General features: G+C 30.8%; 1 protein-coding gene across 2 annotated transcripts in view; it reads right to left on the bottom strand.

Annotated features, from left to right (window-relative positions):
• LOC143242200 (E3 SUMO-protein ligase PIAS1-like) overlaps positions 1–14,906 on the bottom strand; it is a 571,445-nt gene extending 556,539 nt beyond the window's left edge. Inside the window, exons 1-6 of one of the 2 annotated variants that reach the window (XM_076485554.1) lie at positions 14,813–14,906; positions 14,581–14,708; positions 12,808–12,841; positions 11,282–11,387; positions 10,159–10,232; positions 9,884–10,044 (exon numbers count right to left, since the gene is read on the bottom strand). In XM_076485554.1, the coding sequence (XP_076341669.1) occupies positions 9,884–10,044; positions 10,159–10,232; positions 11,282–11,387; positions 12,808–12,841; positions 14,581–14,708; positions 14,813–14,872 (563 nt within the window). In that variant the 5' untranslated portion in view covers positions 14,873–14,906. The remainder of the gene's footprint in view (positions 1–9,883; positions 10,045–10,158; positions 10,233–11,281; positions 11,388–12,807; positions 12,842–14,580; positions 14,709–14,812) is intronic. The other variant, XM_076485555.1, reaches the window with a different exon arrangement.

Here is a 14,906-nt window from a genome sequence, read left to right as displayed (position 1 = left end):
CTTAGACCAAGAGAAATTATGACAATGACATAATAGTCTTAGTCATACTTAGACCAAGAGAACTTATGACAGTGACATAATAGTCTTAGTCATACTTAGACCAAGAGAAATTATGACAGTGACATAATAGTCTTAGTCATACTTAGACCAAGAGAAATTATGACAGTGACATAATAGTCTTAGTCATACGTAGACCAAGAGAAATTATGACAGTGACATAATAGTCTTAGTCATACTTAGACCAAGAGAAATTATGACAGTGACATAATAGTCTTAGTCATACATAGACCAAGAGAAATTATGACAGTAACATAATAGTCTTAGTCATACTTAGACCAAGAGAAATTATGACAATGACATAATAGTCTTAGTCATACTTAGACCAAGAGAAATTATGACAGTGACATAATAGTCTTAGTCATACTTAGACCAAGAGAAATTATGACAGTGACATAATAGTCTTAGTCATACTTAGACCAAGAGAAATTATGACAGTGACATAATAGTCTTAGTCATACTTAGACCAAGAGAAATTATGACAGTGACATAATAGTCTTAGTCATACTTAGACCAAGAGAAATTATGACAGTGACATAATAGTCTTAGTCATACTTAGACCAAGAGAAATTATGACAGTGACATAATAGTCTTAGTCATACTTAGACCAAGAGAAATTATGACAGTGACATAATAGTCTTAGTCATACTTAGACCAAGAGAAATTATGACAGTGACATAATAGTCTTAGTCATACTTAGACCAAGAGAAATTATGACAGTGACATAATAGTCTTAGTCATACTTAGACCAAGAGAAATTATGACAGTAACATAATCGTCTTGGTTTCTTTCTTCATGTTACTACCAGTACAGATTTTTTCTTGTAGAACCCCAGAAACAGTCCACAGAACCAAAGTCTAGGTTGAAAAACACTTTTATCAACATTTTGCAAATCATATTTAATTCTTTCAAATCAAGCTAGGTCAATTTGACCAACCATGTGACCTGTTTGTATTTACTTAAATTACAAATTTAATATTTCTAACTTTCAATGTAGTGTGTATATCTTCAAAACATTTGGCAGTTTTCAGTTAATATTATAACTCCTTGACATAAAAAAATCATATTTTTTGTGACGTATTTGATTTGAATACTTTGTGTGTGAAGACTTTTCATGTTAAGACTAAAAATAGTTTTCCTCATGTTAAACGTTTTTTCAGTTAAACTTAATATTTTATCTGTTATTTTCTCCACCATATCTCTACAGTGGATCTGTCAGTTTGACTGGCGACCATATCTCTACAGTGGATCTGTCAGTTTGACTGGCCACCATATCTCTACAGTGGATCTGTCAGTTTGACTGGCGACCATATCTCTACAGTGGATCTGTCAGTTTGACTGGCCACCATATCTCTACAGTGGATCTGTCAGTTTGACTGGCCACCATATCTCTACAGTGGATCTGTCAGTTTGACTGGCCACCATATCTCTACAGTGGATCTGTCAGTTTGACTGGCCACCATATCTCTACAGTGGATCTGTCAGTTTGACTGGCCACCATATCTCTACAGTGGATCTGTCAGTTTGACTGGCCACCATATCTCTACAGTGGATCTGTCAGTTTGACTGGCCACCATATCTCTACAGTGGATCTGTCAGTTTGACTGGCCACCATATCTCTACAGTGGATCTGTCAGTTTGACTGGCCACCATATCTCTATAATGGATCTGTCAGTTTGACTGGCCACCATATCTCTACAGTGGATCTGTCAGTTTGACTGGCCACCATATCTCTACAGTGCATCTGTCAGTTTTACTGGTCACCATATCTCTACAGTGGATCTGTCAGTTTGACTGGTCACCATATCTCTACAGTGGATCTGTCAGTTTGACTGGTCACCATATCTCTACAGTGGATCTGTCAGTTTGACTGGCCACCATATCTCTACAGTGCATCTGTCAGTTTTACTGGTCACCATATCTCTACAGTGGATCTGTCAGTTTGACTGGTCACCATATCTCTACAGTGGATCTGTCAGTTTGACTGGTCACCATATCTCTACAGTGGATCTGTCAGTTTGACTGGCCACCATATCTCTACAGTGGATCTGTCAGTTTGACTGGCCACTTAACCACCAGAAAAAATAAATCAAAACTACTTTTTCTTTCTTTCTAGAATGCCTTCAAATTGTAACATAAGACTACACTTGCCTGCTTTAAGTAGTTTTAAGCTTATAACAGTACTTGTAATTAAATGTTATTGTTTTATTGCCTTTCAAACCTTGTATAATTACTATCTTGTAAGTTGTAAAACATTTGAGACAGATACAGCTCAGAGTAAACTATCAAACTACATTATCGACAGGATACTATAAGCTCCTCACGCGGGTGCCTTGCAAATCATTTATTACTTATTTTACTAACTCAGTCTTAACTAACCTAAAAAGATCCCTATTTTTACATTTTAGTCACTTCTATAATAATAAATACAGAATCAACACAAAAACAAGGAATTATTTACCTAATCTCCTTTATCCTTGCTGTTGATTGTTGAAAACACCTAAACCTATTTTTATACTATTGGTAGTATTACACTAACTTATTATTTAATTACGTGATTCACCAAAGAACACAGGCTAATAACATTTAATAACGTAGACAATTTTCTACAAATCTCAAATGTTAATTTTCCTATGGGAAGAAAGGTTGTACTTCAAGTGACAATTTTCTATTTAGAACACAACATTATTTCATAGATGAAAAAAACATGGCTTTCTATTGGTTATACATAACATATAATTAAACATACAAAAAACTATTAACATATCCTGAGAGATAGGATGCGACAGGAGAGGTATGATTTTCTATTTCATAGCTCTATTACCAACAAAATTGAAGGCTATGAAATTATGATTTATTTGAGCAATGACTAAATTATAGTGAGTAATTTATGTCTAATTTTTGTATTTACTGCAGGGATGATGGATAAAATAAATAAGATATATTGACAAAACATATGTAAAAATGGCTAGTATGGGAAGACAAAGCTCCATTTAGAGGAGCAAACAATGTTTCTTTGGTCATTGTCAGGTTCACAAAGATAGAAAGAGGTAACTGATCGATAGCTGACCACATGTTTGAAGGAGGTTGTGTAACTGAGTGTAGGAATGTAGAGAGCGTGCTTAGATGTTTGATTATATTTATTAATATAGGTATAAAGGTGCTCCTTTGTGTTGGTTTATTTTGGGCTTGAGTTGTATAAGTAAGATTTCTTTAATTTTGCATTTGTTTCTTTATTTAGTATTTGGATGTTTTCTATGGTTATGTTGTATTTATTTGATTTGCATTGTTCAAAAATGTGTGAAGGTGACTTTTTGTGTTCTTTGAATCTGGTTTCCATTTCTCTACTTGTTTCTCTGATATAGAAATCGTGGCAGTTATCACATTGTATTTTATAAATAATGTTGGTGTGGTGTTTGTCAATATAGTTTTTACACAATATGGACCTTAGTTTTGTGCCTGGTTTTTGAATAAATTTGGTAAGAACTGGAATGTCATATTTTGTTACTAGTTTTTGCCAAGTGTTGGTTATTATTCTGCTAATGTCGGGAATATATGGTATGCAAACGTATATGGTTTCGTGATTTTTTGATTCGTGAGATATATTTACTTTTGTTGGTTGATTTTGCTTTCTGTCTAGGTGTGTGCGAATAATGTTTTCTACGGTTTGTGGAGGAAACTTATTAATGTTCATGAAGTATTGTTTTATTTTGTCTAATTCATCGTTAATTTTATCTGGTGAGCATAGTTTTGTGGCTGTGTTTATTTGGTTTCTTAGTATGTTGAGTTTTTGTTTTGTTTCATGTGCTGAGTCCCAAGAAATGTATAGTCCAGTATGGATGATTTTTCGGTGGATTTCTGTTTTAAATTGTGTATCGGTTCTTGTAATTTTGAGGTTAAGATATGATATTTGATTGCTTTCTTCCTGTTCACATGTGAAGTTAATGTTGGGATGTATAGAGTTAATGTGATTGAAAAAATTAAGTATGTGTTCTGTAGATCTGAATTCATAACTGTGTCATCTACATATCTGTACCAGTATAGTGGTGGATGTAATGCTGTGTTAATTGCTTGTGTTTCAACTTGTGTCATAAAAATATTGGCTAGAACTGGTGATACTGGGTTGCCCATGCTTAGGCCATTTGTTTGTATATAGTTGTGGTTGTTGAACATGAAGTTTGTCTTTACCGTGGTGAATTCTATTGGGGTTGCTAACTGGTTACTGGGAATTTCTATAGTTGGGTTAAGGTCTCGGATATAGAGTTCTAAGGCTGTCTTGCAGGCTTCAGTGGTTGGAATTTCTGTAAAGAGAGATATAGCATCGAAACTGGCCATTAAAGCTTTATGATTAAGTTGATTAAGATCAGACTTGAAATTAAAAGAGTATTTGATGAATGAGCTGGCTGATGTTACATATTTGTAGAATGCCCATGCTGTGTATTTACCAATATTGTAATTAAACGATTCATATGTGGACATTATTAGTCGTAATGGAAAAAAAAATTTTCAACCCAAACCAGCCGTTTTTACATATACATTTTTCTCTACAAGTGGATTTTCTTGTCATCACTGATATAGACAAAATGTGTTGCATGTGTCACGCTAAGGAAAATTCAGGAAAATGAGTTGCATGTGTCACGCCAAGGGAAATTCAGGAAAATGAGTTGCATGTGTCACGCTAAGGGAAATTCAGGAAAATGAGTTGCATGTGTCACGCTAAGGGAAATTCAGGAAAATGAGTTGCATGTGTCACCAAGGAAATTCAGAAAATTAGTTGCATGTGTCACGCTAAGGGAAATTCAGGAAAATGAGTTGCATGTGTCACGCCAAGGGAAATTCAGAAAAATTAGTTGCATGTGTCACGCTAAGGGAATTTCAGGAAAATGTGTTGCATGTGTCACGCTAAGGGAAATTCAGGAAAATGTGTTGCATGTGTCACGCTAAGGGAAATTCAGGAAAATGTGTTGCATGTGTCACGCTAAGGGAAATTCAGGAAAATGAGTTGCATGTGTCACGCTAAGGGAAATTCAGGAAAATGTGTTGCATGTGTCACGCTAAGGGAAATTCAGGAAAATGAGTTGCATGTGTCACGCCAAGGGAAATTCAGAAAAATTAGTTGCATGTGTCACGCTAAGGGAATTTCAGGAAAATGAGTTGCATGTGTCACGCTAAGGGAAATTCAGGAAAATGTGTTGCATGTGTCACGCTAAGGGAAATTCAGGAAAATGTGTTGCATGTGTCACGCTAAGGGAAATTCAGGAAAATGTGTTGCATGTGTCACGCCAAGGGAAATTCAGGATTTTTTTAAATACTACCTTCAAAGACTAAGAACTTAAAACTCGTATACTATTAAAATATGGATTATTAGCAAAGATTTTATGCAATACTAGTCAGTATGACATAAACAAAAAGTAGTGCAATGAAATTTTGAATGTAAGACGCTAAAACTTTACATCGTGCAGAAAATTATACCTGAGGAGATAGAGTTAAAGGAAGCTATACTGTTACATGTTATCTGTGTTATAAAGACAATCTTTCATTTGAGCTGTGACTCCTAAATTTAACATATTTTGTTTCCTCAACTCTCAGCTGAATAAATAGTTAATTCCTTGCACCACTGCTGAAGTGTTATTGGTGGAATCAGTATAAGACAGATCTTCTTCATCAACAGAAGAGCAACACTTATTCACAATAATACATTTAAGCACTTTGTATCTTCTACAACTCATTGTTTTCCTCAATTCTGCAGTGCTCAATCATTAATTGTTCGTGTTACCGAACTTTCACACTTATTATTTTCATTATTATTTAACATTCAAAGCATTATCTTTTTATCTTTCTTCTTGACTCTGACAATAAGATTTAAATTTTTAAACAGATTAAACTCTTAATAACAGTTATTACCTTTACTTATATTACTTCTCTTAATCATACTACAACCTTTACTGATATTACTTCTCTTAATCATACCACAACCTTTACTTATATTACTTCTCTTAATCATACTACAACCTTTACTTATATTACTTCTATTAATCATACTACAACCTTTACTCATATTACCTCTCTTAATCATACTACAACCTTTACTCATATTACCTCTCTTAATCATACTACAACCTTTACTTATATTACTTCTCTTAATCATACTACAACCTTTACTTATATTACTTCTCTTAATCATACTACAACCTTTACTTATATTACTTCACTTAATCATACTACAAGATCTACTTATATTACTTCTCTTAATCATACCACAACCTTTACTTATATTACTTCTCTTAATCATACCACAACCTTTACTTATATTAGCTTCTCTTAATCATACTACAACCTTTACTTATATTATTTCTCTTAATCATACTACAACCTTTACTGATATTAGCTTTCTTAATCATACTACAACCTTTACTCATATTAGCTATCTTTAATCATACTACAACCTTTTACTTATATTACTTGTTAATCATACTACAACCTTTACTTATATTACTATCTTAATCATACTACAAGATCTACTCATATATCTTCTCTTAATCATACTACAACCTTTACTTATATTACTTCTCTTAATCATACTACAACCTCGTTACTTATATTACTTCACTTAATCATACTACAAGATCTACTTATATTACTTCTCTTAATCATACTACAACCTTTACTTATATTACTTCTCTTAATCATACTACAACCTTTACTTATATTACTTCTCTTAATCATACTACAACCTTTACTTATATTACTTCTCTTAATCATACTACAACCTTTACTGATATTACTTCTCTTAATCATACTACAACCTTTACTTATATTACTTCTCTTAATCATACTACAACCTTTACTCATATTACTTCTCTTAATCATACTACAACCTTTACTCATATTACTTCTCTTAATCATACTACAACCTTTACTCATATTACTTCTCTTAATCATACTACAACCTTTACTCATATTACTTCTCTTAATCATACTACAAGATATACTTATATTACTTCTCTTAATCATACTACAAGATATACTTATATTACTTCTCTTAATCATACTACAACCTTTACTTATATTACTTCACTTAATCATACCACAACCTTTACTTACATTACTTCTGTTAATCATACTACAACCTTTACTTATATTACTTCTCTTAATCATACTACAACCTTTACTTATATTACTTCACTTAATCATACTACAACCTTTACTTATATTACTTCTGTTAATCATACTACAACCTTTACTTATATTACTTCTGTTAATCATACTACAACCTTTACTTATATTACTTCTGTTAATCATACTACAACCTTTACTTATATTACTTCTCTTAATCATACTACAACCTTTACTTATATTACTTCTCTTAATCATACTACAACCTTTACTTATATTACTTCTCTTAATCATACTACAACCTTTACTTATATTACTTCTGTTAATCATACTACAACCTTTACTTATATTATTGGCTCTTAATCATACTACAACCTTTACTTATATTACTTGTTAATCATACTACAACCTTTACTTATATTAGCTATCTTAATCATACTACAACCTTTACTTATATTACTTCTCTTAATCATACCACAACCTTTACTTATATTACTGTTAATCATACTACAACCTTTACTTATATTACTTCTCTTAATCATACTACAACCTTTACTTATATTACTTCTCTTAATCATACTACAACCTTTACTGATATTACTTCTCTTAATCATACTACAACCTTTACTTATGTTAGCTCTTAATCATACTACAACCTTTACTTATATTACTTCTCTTAATCATACTACAACCTGTTTTATATTACTTCTGTTAATCATACTACAACCTTTACTTATATTACTTCTTGTTAATCATACTACAACCTTTACTTATATTATTAGCTATCTCTTAATCATACTACAACCTTTACTTATATTATTTCTTAATCATACTACAACCTTTACTCATATTACTTGTTAATCATACTACAACCTTTACTTATATTACTTTGTTAATCATACTACAACCTTTACTTATATTACTTCACTTAATCATACTACAACCTTTTACTTATATTACTTCTTAATCATACTCTTTTACTTATATTACTTCACTTAATCATACTACAACCTGTTATTTATATTACTTCTCTTAATCATACTACAACCTTTACTTATATTACTTCTCTTAATCATACTACAACCTTTACTTATATTACTCTTAATCATACTACAACCTTTACTTATATTATTTCTCTTAATCATACCACAACCTTTACTTATATTACTTCTCTTAATCATACTACAACCTTTACTTATATTACTTCTGTTAATCATACTACAACCTTTACTTATATTACTTCTCTTAATCATACTACAACCTTTACTTATATTACTTCTCTTAATCATACCACAACCTTTACTTATATTACTTCTGTTAATCATACTACAACCTTTACTTATATTACTTCTCTTAATCATACTACAACCTTTACTTATATTACTTCTCTTAATCATACTACAACCTTTACTGATATTACTCTTAATCATACTACAACCTTTACTTATATTACTTCTCTTAATCATACTACAACCTTTACTTATATTACTTCTGTTAATCATACTACAACCTTTACTTATATTACTTCTCTTAATCATACTACAACCTTTACTTATATTACTTCTGTTAATCATACTACAACCTTTACTTATATTACTTCTCTTAATCATACTACAACCTTTACTTATATTACTTCTCTTAATCATACTACAACCTTTACTTATATTACTTCTGTTAATCATACTACAACCTTTACTTATATTACTTCTCTTAATCATACTACAAGCTTTACTTATATTACTTCACTTAATCATACTACAAGCTTTACTTATATTACTTCTATTAATCATACTACAACCTTTACTTATATTACTTCTCTTAATCATACTACAAGATCTCAAAACATGTTTTAAGGTCTGTGCAACAGTTTCTCTCTAAGAAATATTCCCCATCATCAATAACCCAATGGTTGGGTTTCAACAGAAGGCAATAATTAACATGTTAGTATACGTTTCTTATCCTTCGTTTATCAGGACTTCATGTTTATTTTGTTTTCAGTATTAACTAGTTTCACTACAGTTAGTCATTCCTAGTGTCTATACAAGTAACACTAGGAAGAAATGTTTTCAACTTACTGCTCTGTATTATTACAAAAATATAGCACAGTGTTTCTGGATCATATGTTACATACTTGATTTCAAAATGTTTCTAAGGTCAGCAAAACATTACACATTTCAATAAAAATACTGATCACTTCAGATGATATTCAGAGACAGTTCCAGCTAAGTAATTATTAAATTTTTAAAAAATCCCAGAACCAGAGTCTATATTAAGGATTTTTAACAAGTGCTCAATCGATAAATTCTTAGACGATGTTATAAAGTGTTGGAATTCAATACAGTCTAAGGCTTGGCTATGCTAATATGTTGCACAACTCTCAAAACAATTTGTATCAAATACTATGATTGGTTCCAATCAGTGTTTTAACTGGAAGGTGGTACACATTAGAATTCCTCTGAAAATATTATGTTCCTTATAACTTACCAGAATTTCAATGTATTTCATTTTTCATTTAGAAAGACAAAAATGATCTTTTTAAACTTATAATATTAGGGAATTTAGATTTGTACATCAAACTATTAGAATTTTAGGGCATACTAATACAGACCATACCCAGAATCTATGACACATAAAAAATATTAATAAATAAAAGTAAACAACTTCCTCGTTCGAAAAGATACCAATTTTATGTAGTTTCCTTGAAACCTACCCATCAATCATGAGACATCTGAATACAGCATCTTTATCACAAACTGGACATATCCATGTGGGTTTCTTTTCGTTCATCTGGAGATACAACGATGCATCGATACACTGTAAGTGGGAACACGTAATGGATCGACAAGGTATATCCATTCTCATTTTCCCTAACTACAATGAATATAAAGCAAATATTCCATTACAAAAAACAGGTAAAACATATTTAATTAATGGATAAGAGTTAAATGAATGCAATAAGAGAGCTACAAATACAGTCCTACTTACTGGACACAGCAGAGATCCTCTTAAACTAGTGGTAGCAATTTCCAAATCAGGATCATGTTGTAACTTTTGTTTAACTGAAAAGTTTTAAATGTAATAGTTAAGAAACACACAAACATAACTAAAAATAAGTAAATTACACAAGAGTAACTCATAAATAAAATGCTCAATATGAAAAATATTTAATAGTTATGAGTTTTTTATCACATAAAAATGAAAGAACAATTTCATAGCCACAGAAATCATAAACACAGAGTAATAAGTAGAATATATATATATAAATTAAACATCAGAAGGAACTATGTGCTTAAAAAAAATCACAATTTTTTATCAGTAATACACAGCACAATAAAACTTTTACTTTTTCTATCCACGACATTTCACCAGGTGGAATACAAACTCGTGTGAAACATACACATACACATTATTTACTAAGACAACTCTGTCAATAACTATTACAAGGTTATAAGGCCAATGCATTAATTTTGGTAGCCTAGCCACTGCTGACAAAATGCAGAAACTATTATTTTTGGTAGCCTAGCCACTGCTGGCCTAACAAAATACAGAAACTATTATTTTTGGTAGCCTAGCCACTGCTGACAAAATGCAGAAACTATTATTTTTGGTAGCCTAGCCACTGCTGACAAAATACAGAAATTATTATTTTTGGTAGCCTAGCCACTGCTGGCCTAACAAAATACAGAAACTATTATTTTTGGTAGCCTAGCCACTGCTGACAAAATACAGAAACTATTATTTTTGGTAGCCTAGCCACTGCTGCAAAATACAGAAATTATTATTTTTGGTAGCCTAGCCACTGCTGGCCTAACAAAATACAGAAACTATTATTTTTGGTAGCCTAGCCACTGCTGGCCTAACAAAATACAAAACCTATTATTTTTGGTAGCCTAGCCACTGCTGACAAAATGCAGAAACTATTATTTTTGGTAGCCTAGCCACTGCTGACAAAATACAGAAATTATTATTTTTGGTAGCCTAGCCACTGCTGGCCTAACAAAATACAGAAACTATTATTTTTGGTAGCCTAGCCACTGCTGGCCTAACAAAATACAGAATCTATTATTTTTGGTAGCCTAGCCACTGCTGACAAAATACAGAATCTTACTCATTGCTCTTGTGTGGTCAGGATTCTTTATTCCCATGCTCTTAAGACGTGATAATAACGTCGAGGAACTCAATCTCACCACGAGATATACAGCTGTAGAATATCCCTTAAAGAAAACATGATATAAAATATCAAAACATGTTATATCTTTCATATTAGTTATTGTAAGACTTTTCAAAACCTTCAATTCATGACAATATTCAAACAGACCATTTCAAAACTCATAACAAAAAATCACTTTGTAAATTCTACTTATATTAATTTCAGTAATGCATGCACAACTAAAAAAGACTCCCTGGTTTGTCATACACATATTAAGATATTTTTAATAAATGTAGTTTCATTATACTAGTACCAAATTAATTCAACACTTGCCATATATTAGAATATTTTTAATAAATATAGTTCCATTGTACTAGTACCAAATTAATTCAACACTTGCATATATTAGAATATTTTTAATAAATATAGTTTCATTGTACTGGTACCAAATTAATTCAACACTTGCCATATATTACAATATTTTTAATAAATATAGTTCCATTGTACTAGTACCAAATTAATTCAACACTTGCCATATGTTAGAATATTTTTAATAAATATAGTTCCATTGTACTAGTACCAAATTAATTCAACACTTGCCATATATTACAATATTTTTAATAAATATAGTTCCATTGTACTAGTACCAAATTAATTCAACACTTGCCATATATTACAATATTTTTAATAAATATAGTTCCATTGTACTAGTACCAAATTAATTCAATGCTTGCTCTCACAAACATTTATTTCTCAACAACCATTAAAAGTGAACACAGATATTATTATATTCAGTCACAAAACATAAAACACCCCCATATGTGACTCCACAGATATTATGTGTTATGGTATAAATATACTGAATCTATAACCTTAATAACTTACAAAATAATTACAATGTACATGTACCTAATCCATACATGCTTTCATACTGAATGTGATTTAGTAATAATATTTAACCAAGCCAGACCCACGTCTGTATAATTTAGTTATCCATCAAACAATTCATAACAGCTATGAATATTGTTTAATTTTTGCTTCCTAAACATTCTGATTTATAGAAAGAATGTGTTTAAAACTCGGCTAATAAGCTATTAACTAATTATTCTGACCTTTTATGACTGAAGTGAGACACAGATAGAATGGTTAGATAAACAAATGGTGGAAAATTATTATTATTCATTAGTCAAGAGTGTTAACAAAAGAAAGAAAGGTTTAATGTTTTAATACCAGTTGAAATGAATGTCTGTTTTAAATATTCATGAACATGTAACACAAACAGTTATTATATGTTATTACATATTCATGAACATCAGAAATAACTGTGTTTATTTCATGTCCCTGTTTTTGATGTTCCTGAAACCATTATGTCTCAAAAGCAAATACCAGCAGACATTTATAAACATCTGTTATTGTTTCATAAAACAGACTTTCATGACAACTGGTGTTAATACATTAAACTTATTTTTTGATAACACTCTTACATTTACCTCTTCGGCACTGCCAGCAAGGTTGGACCTGAGAAACAAAGTTAATTGTTTTTTTGAGTGTTACAGATCTAGAATAATGTCCAGAACGTATCCCATTTTTATAGTTATGATGACACAATTTTAAGTAAAAGTAGAACAATAACATTTTTATCTATGTCTTAAAGAAACAGAAAAGAATTGCATTACAACATTACATTACAATATATATATTACACTACAATATATATTACATTACATTACAATACATATATAGTACATTACATTACAACATATATTACACTACATTACAATATATATGTATTACATTATATTACAACATATACATTTCTGTTCTCTACTGTTTCTAGTCAAGAGTAGTTGCTTTGTTTAGCTTTAATTACATTTTAAAACAAATTTACCTCAGACAAATAGCTTGAAACTCTGACTTTTCAGCCTCAGACTTTAGTAATCATCCTAAATCATTGTATTATCATAAAGGTACAAGTTAACTAGTGAATTATCCATTAATTTTTATACCAACTTGTGTTCATTTTATATGTTTGTTCCAGTTTCTCAAGTTGTATATATTGTGACCAGTCTTGTAATCATAATATGTTCATGTATTTATAAATTTTAAAGTTTCATGTATCTTTGAGAAAGTTGGTCAGCTTTCTCTAAACATTAAAAGTTTCTTGCACACAAAATAACAAAATATTTAATTATTTTCACACAAGGTTCATCCATGAATCAGAATGTTGACTGCTTCCAGCACAAAGTGATTTTCAGTGTTTAGATTTAAAATACTTTTCTTTATTTGATAATTCTCAAATTTCACTTGTGTAACCTATAAAAGTACCTAAATATGTATCAAACTTTTTCATTAAAAGTTTATATATCAGCTGTTATTTCTTCTACTCCAGCTTCTATACTGACTCTGTCAATTTGACCAACATTGTAATCATCATAAAATATATTAAATAAATCAAATTATCCTTTTTTCTTTCTAAAATTACTGTAGATTGTAACAGAAACTATAATTGTTTATCTCAAACAGCTTAAGACTTATAACAGTTTACATCTGTTCCTACTTAATTATAACATGTTATTGTCATTTGATTGAGATATAACTAATAAACCCACCACATCAATTGAAATTCACTTAACAAGCCCATAGCTTATGTTACCATATGGAATGATATAATGTATGAGCTATTGAGAGCATACCTTATGAATAATGTGTATTTAATTTTTCACTATCCTACCTTATCTAACCTTATATAACCATAAGTTCCTAACCTTTACAATTTAGTTACTTCTATAACCACAAATAAAGAACACACGTGAGACAAAATTCTTTCAAGTGGAAGATAAAACTGACAACACAGCATTACACATCATTTGATAGCTTAAACCTTTTCCTTTCTAGGTTCTAAATGGTTTAGTGAAGAAGACGAAATAACAGGTGGGTCTGATATTCTAGTGAAGGGTTGAATATAAATGAGGTAAGATGAAGGACACAGAAATGTGATTTTCATGCTAGAACAGACTGAAGATTTGTTAAAATATTTCCTTGTAACAACTTCAAACTTATATTAAAATCTGAATCATTAACTTTGTTTTCATGTCAAGTATATTTACATACATTGATAATAAAGGAGTTTCAATTTTAACTGTAACTTTGTTAAAGATCACCACACGGGCACTCCGACCACCTACTCACACCAAGAGGGCTAAAATGGCACAAAATATATTCTGTGTTCTTCACAAAATCATCTTATTTTAACGTACCCGACCACATTCTGATGCCCAAGATACACTGATATGATTGGCTCCAGTCGGACACAATCTACTGTGATATTCACTGGTCGACTTGGTCTTTTAGGTTCAACTCCAGGTTTATTGGTAGGAATAGGATTCTGAAAAATAAAATAAACATTTATATTGTATCAAACAGAACATCTCTCTTATTGTTAAGCTACAATAGAAGTCACAGACAAGGAAGGAATTTCCTGTAAATTACATAATAGCAGATACTCAGGATTGAAAACATATTAAGCCCATAAGCGATGTGTCGGACCATGTAATTTTAAACATGTGAATATCTTTCGACGTTC

The sequence above is a fragment of the Tachypleus tridentatus genome, unplaced genomic scaffold (genome assembly GCF_004210375.1).
Source record: "Tachypleus tridentatus isolate NWPU-2018 unplaced genomic scaffold, ASM421037v1 Hic_cluster_2, whole genome shotgun sequence".
NCBI classification, from domain to species: domain Eukaryota; kingdom Metazoa; phylum Arthropoda; class Merostomata; order Xiphosura; family Limulidae; genus Tachypleus; species Tachypleus tridentatus.
Note: the sequence above shows the minus strand (reverse complement) of the source record. Positions and strands in the feature narration are given on the sequence as shown.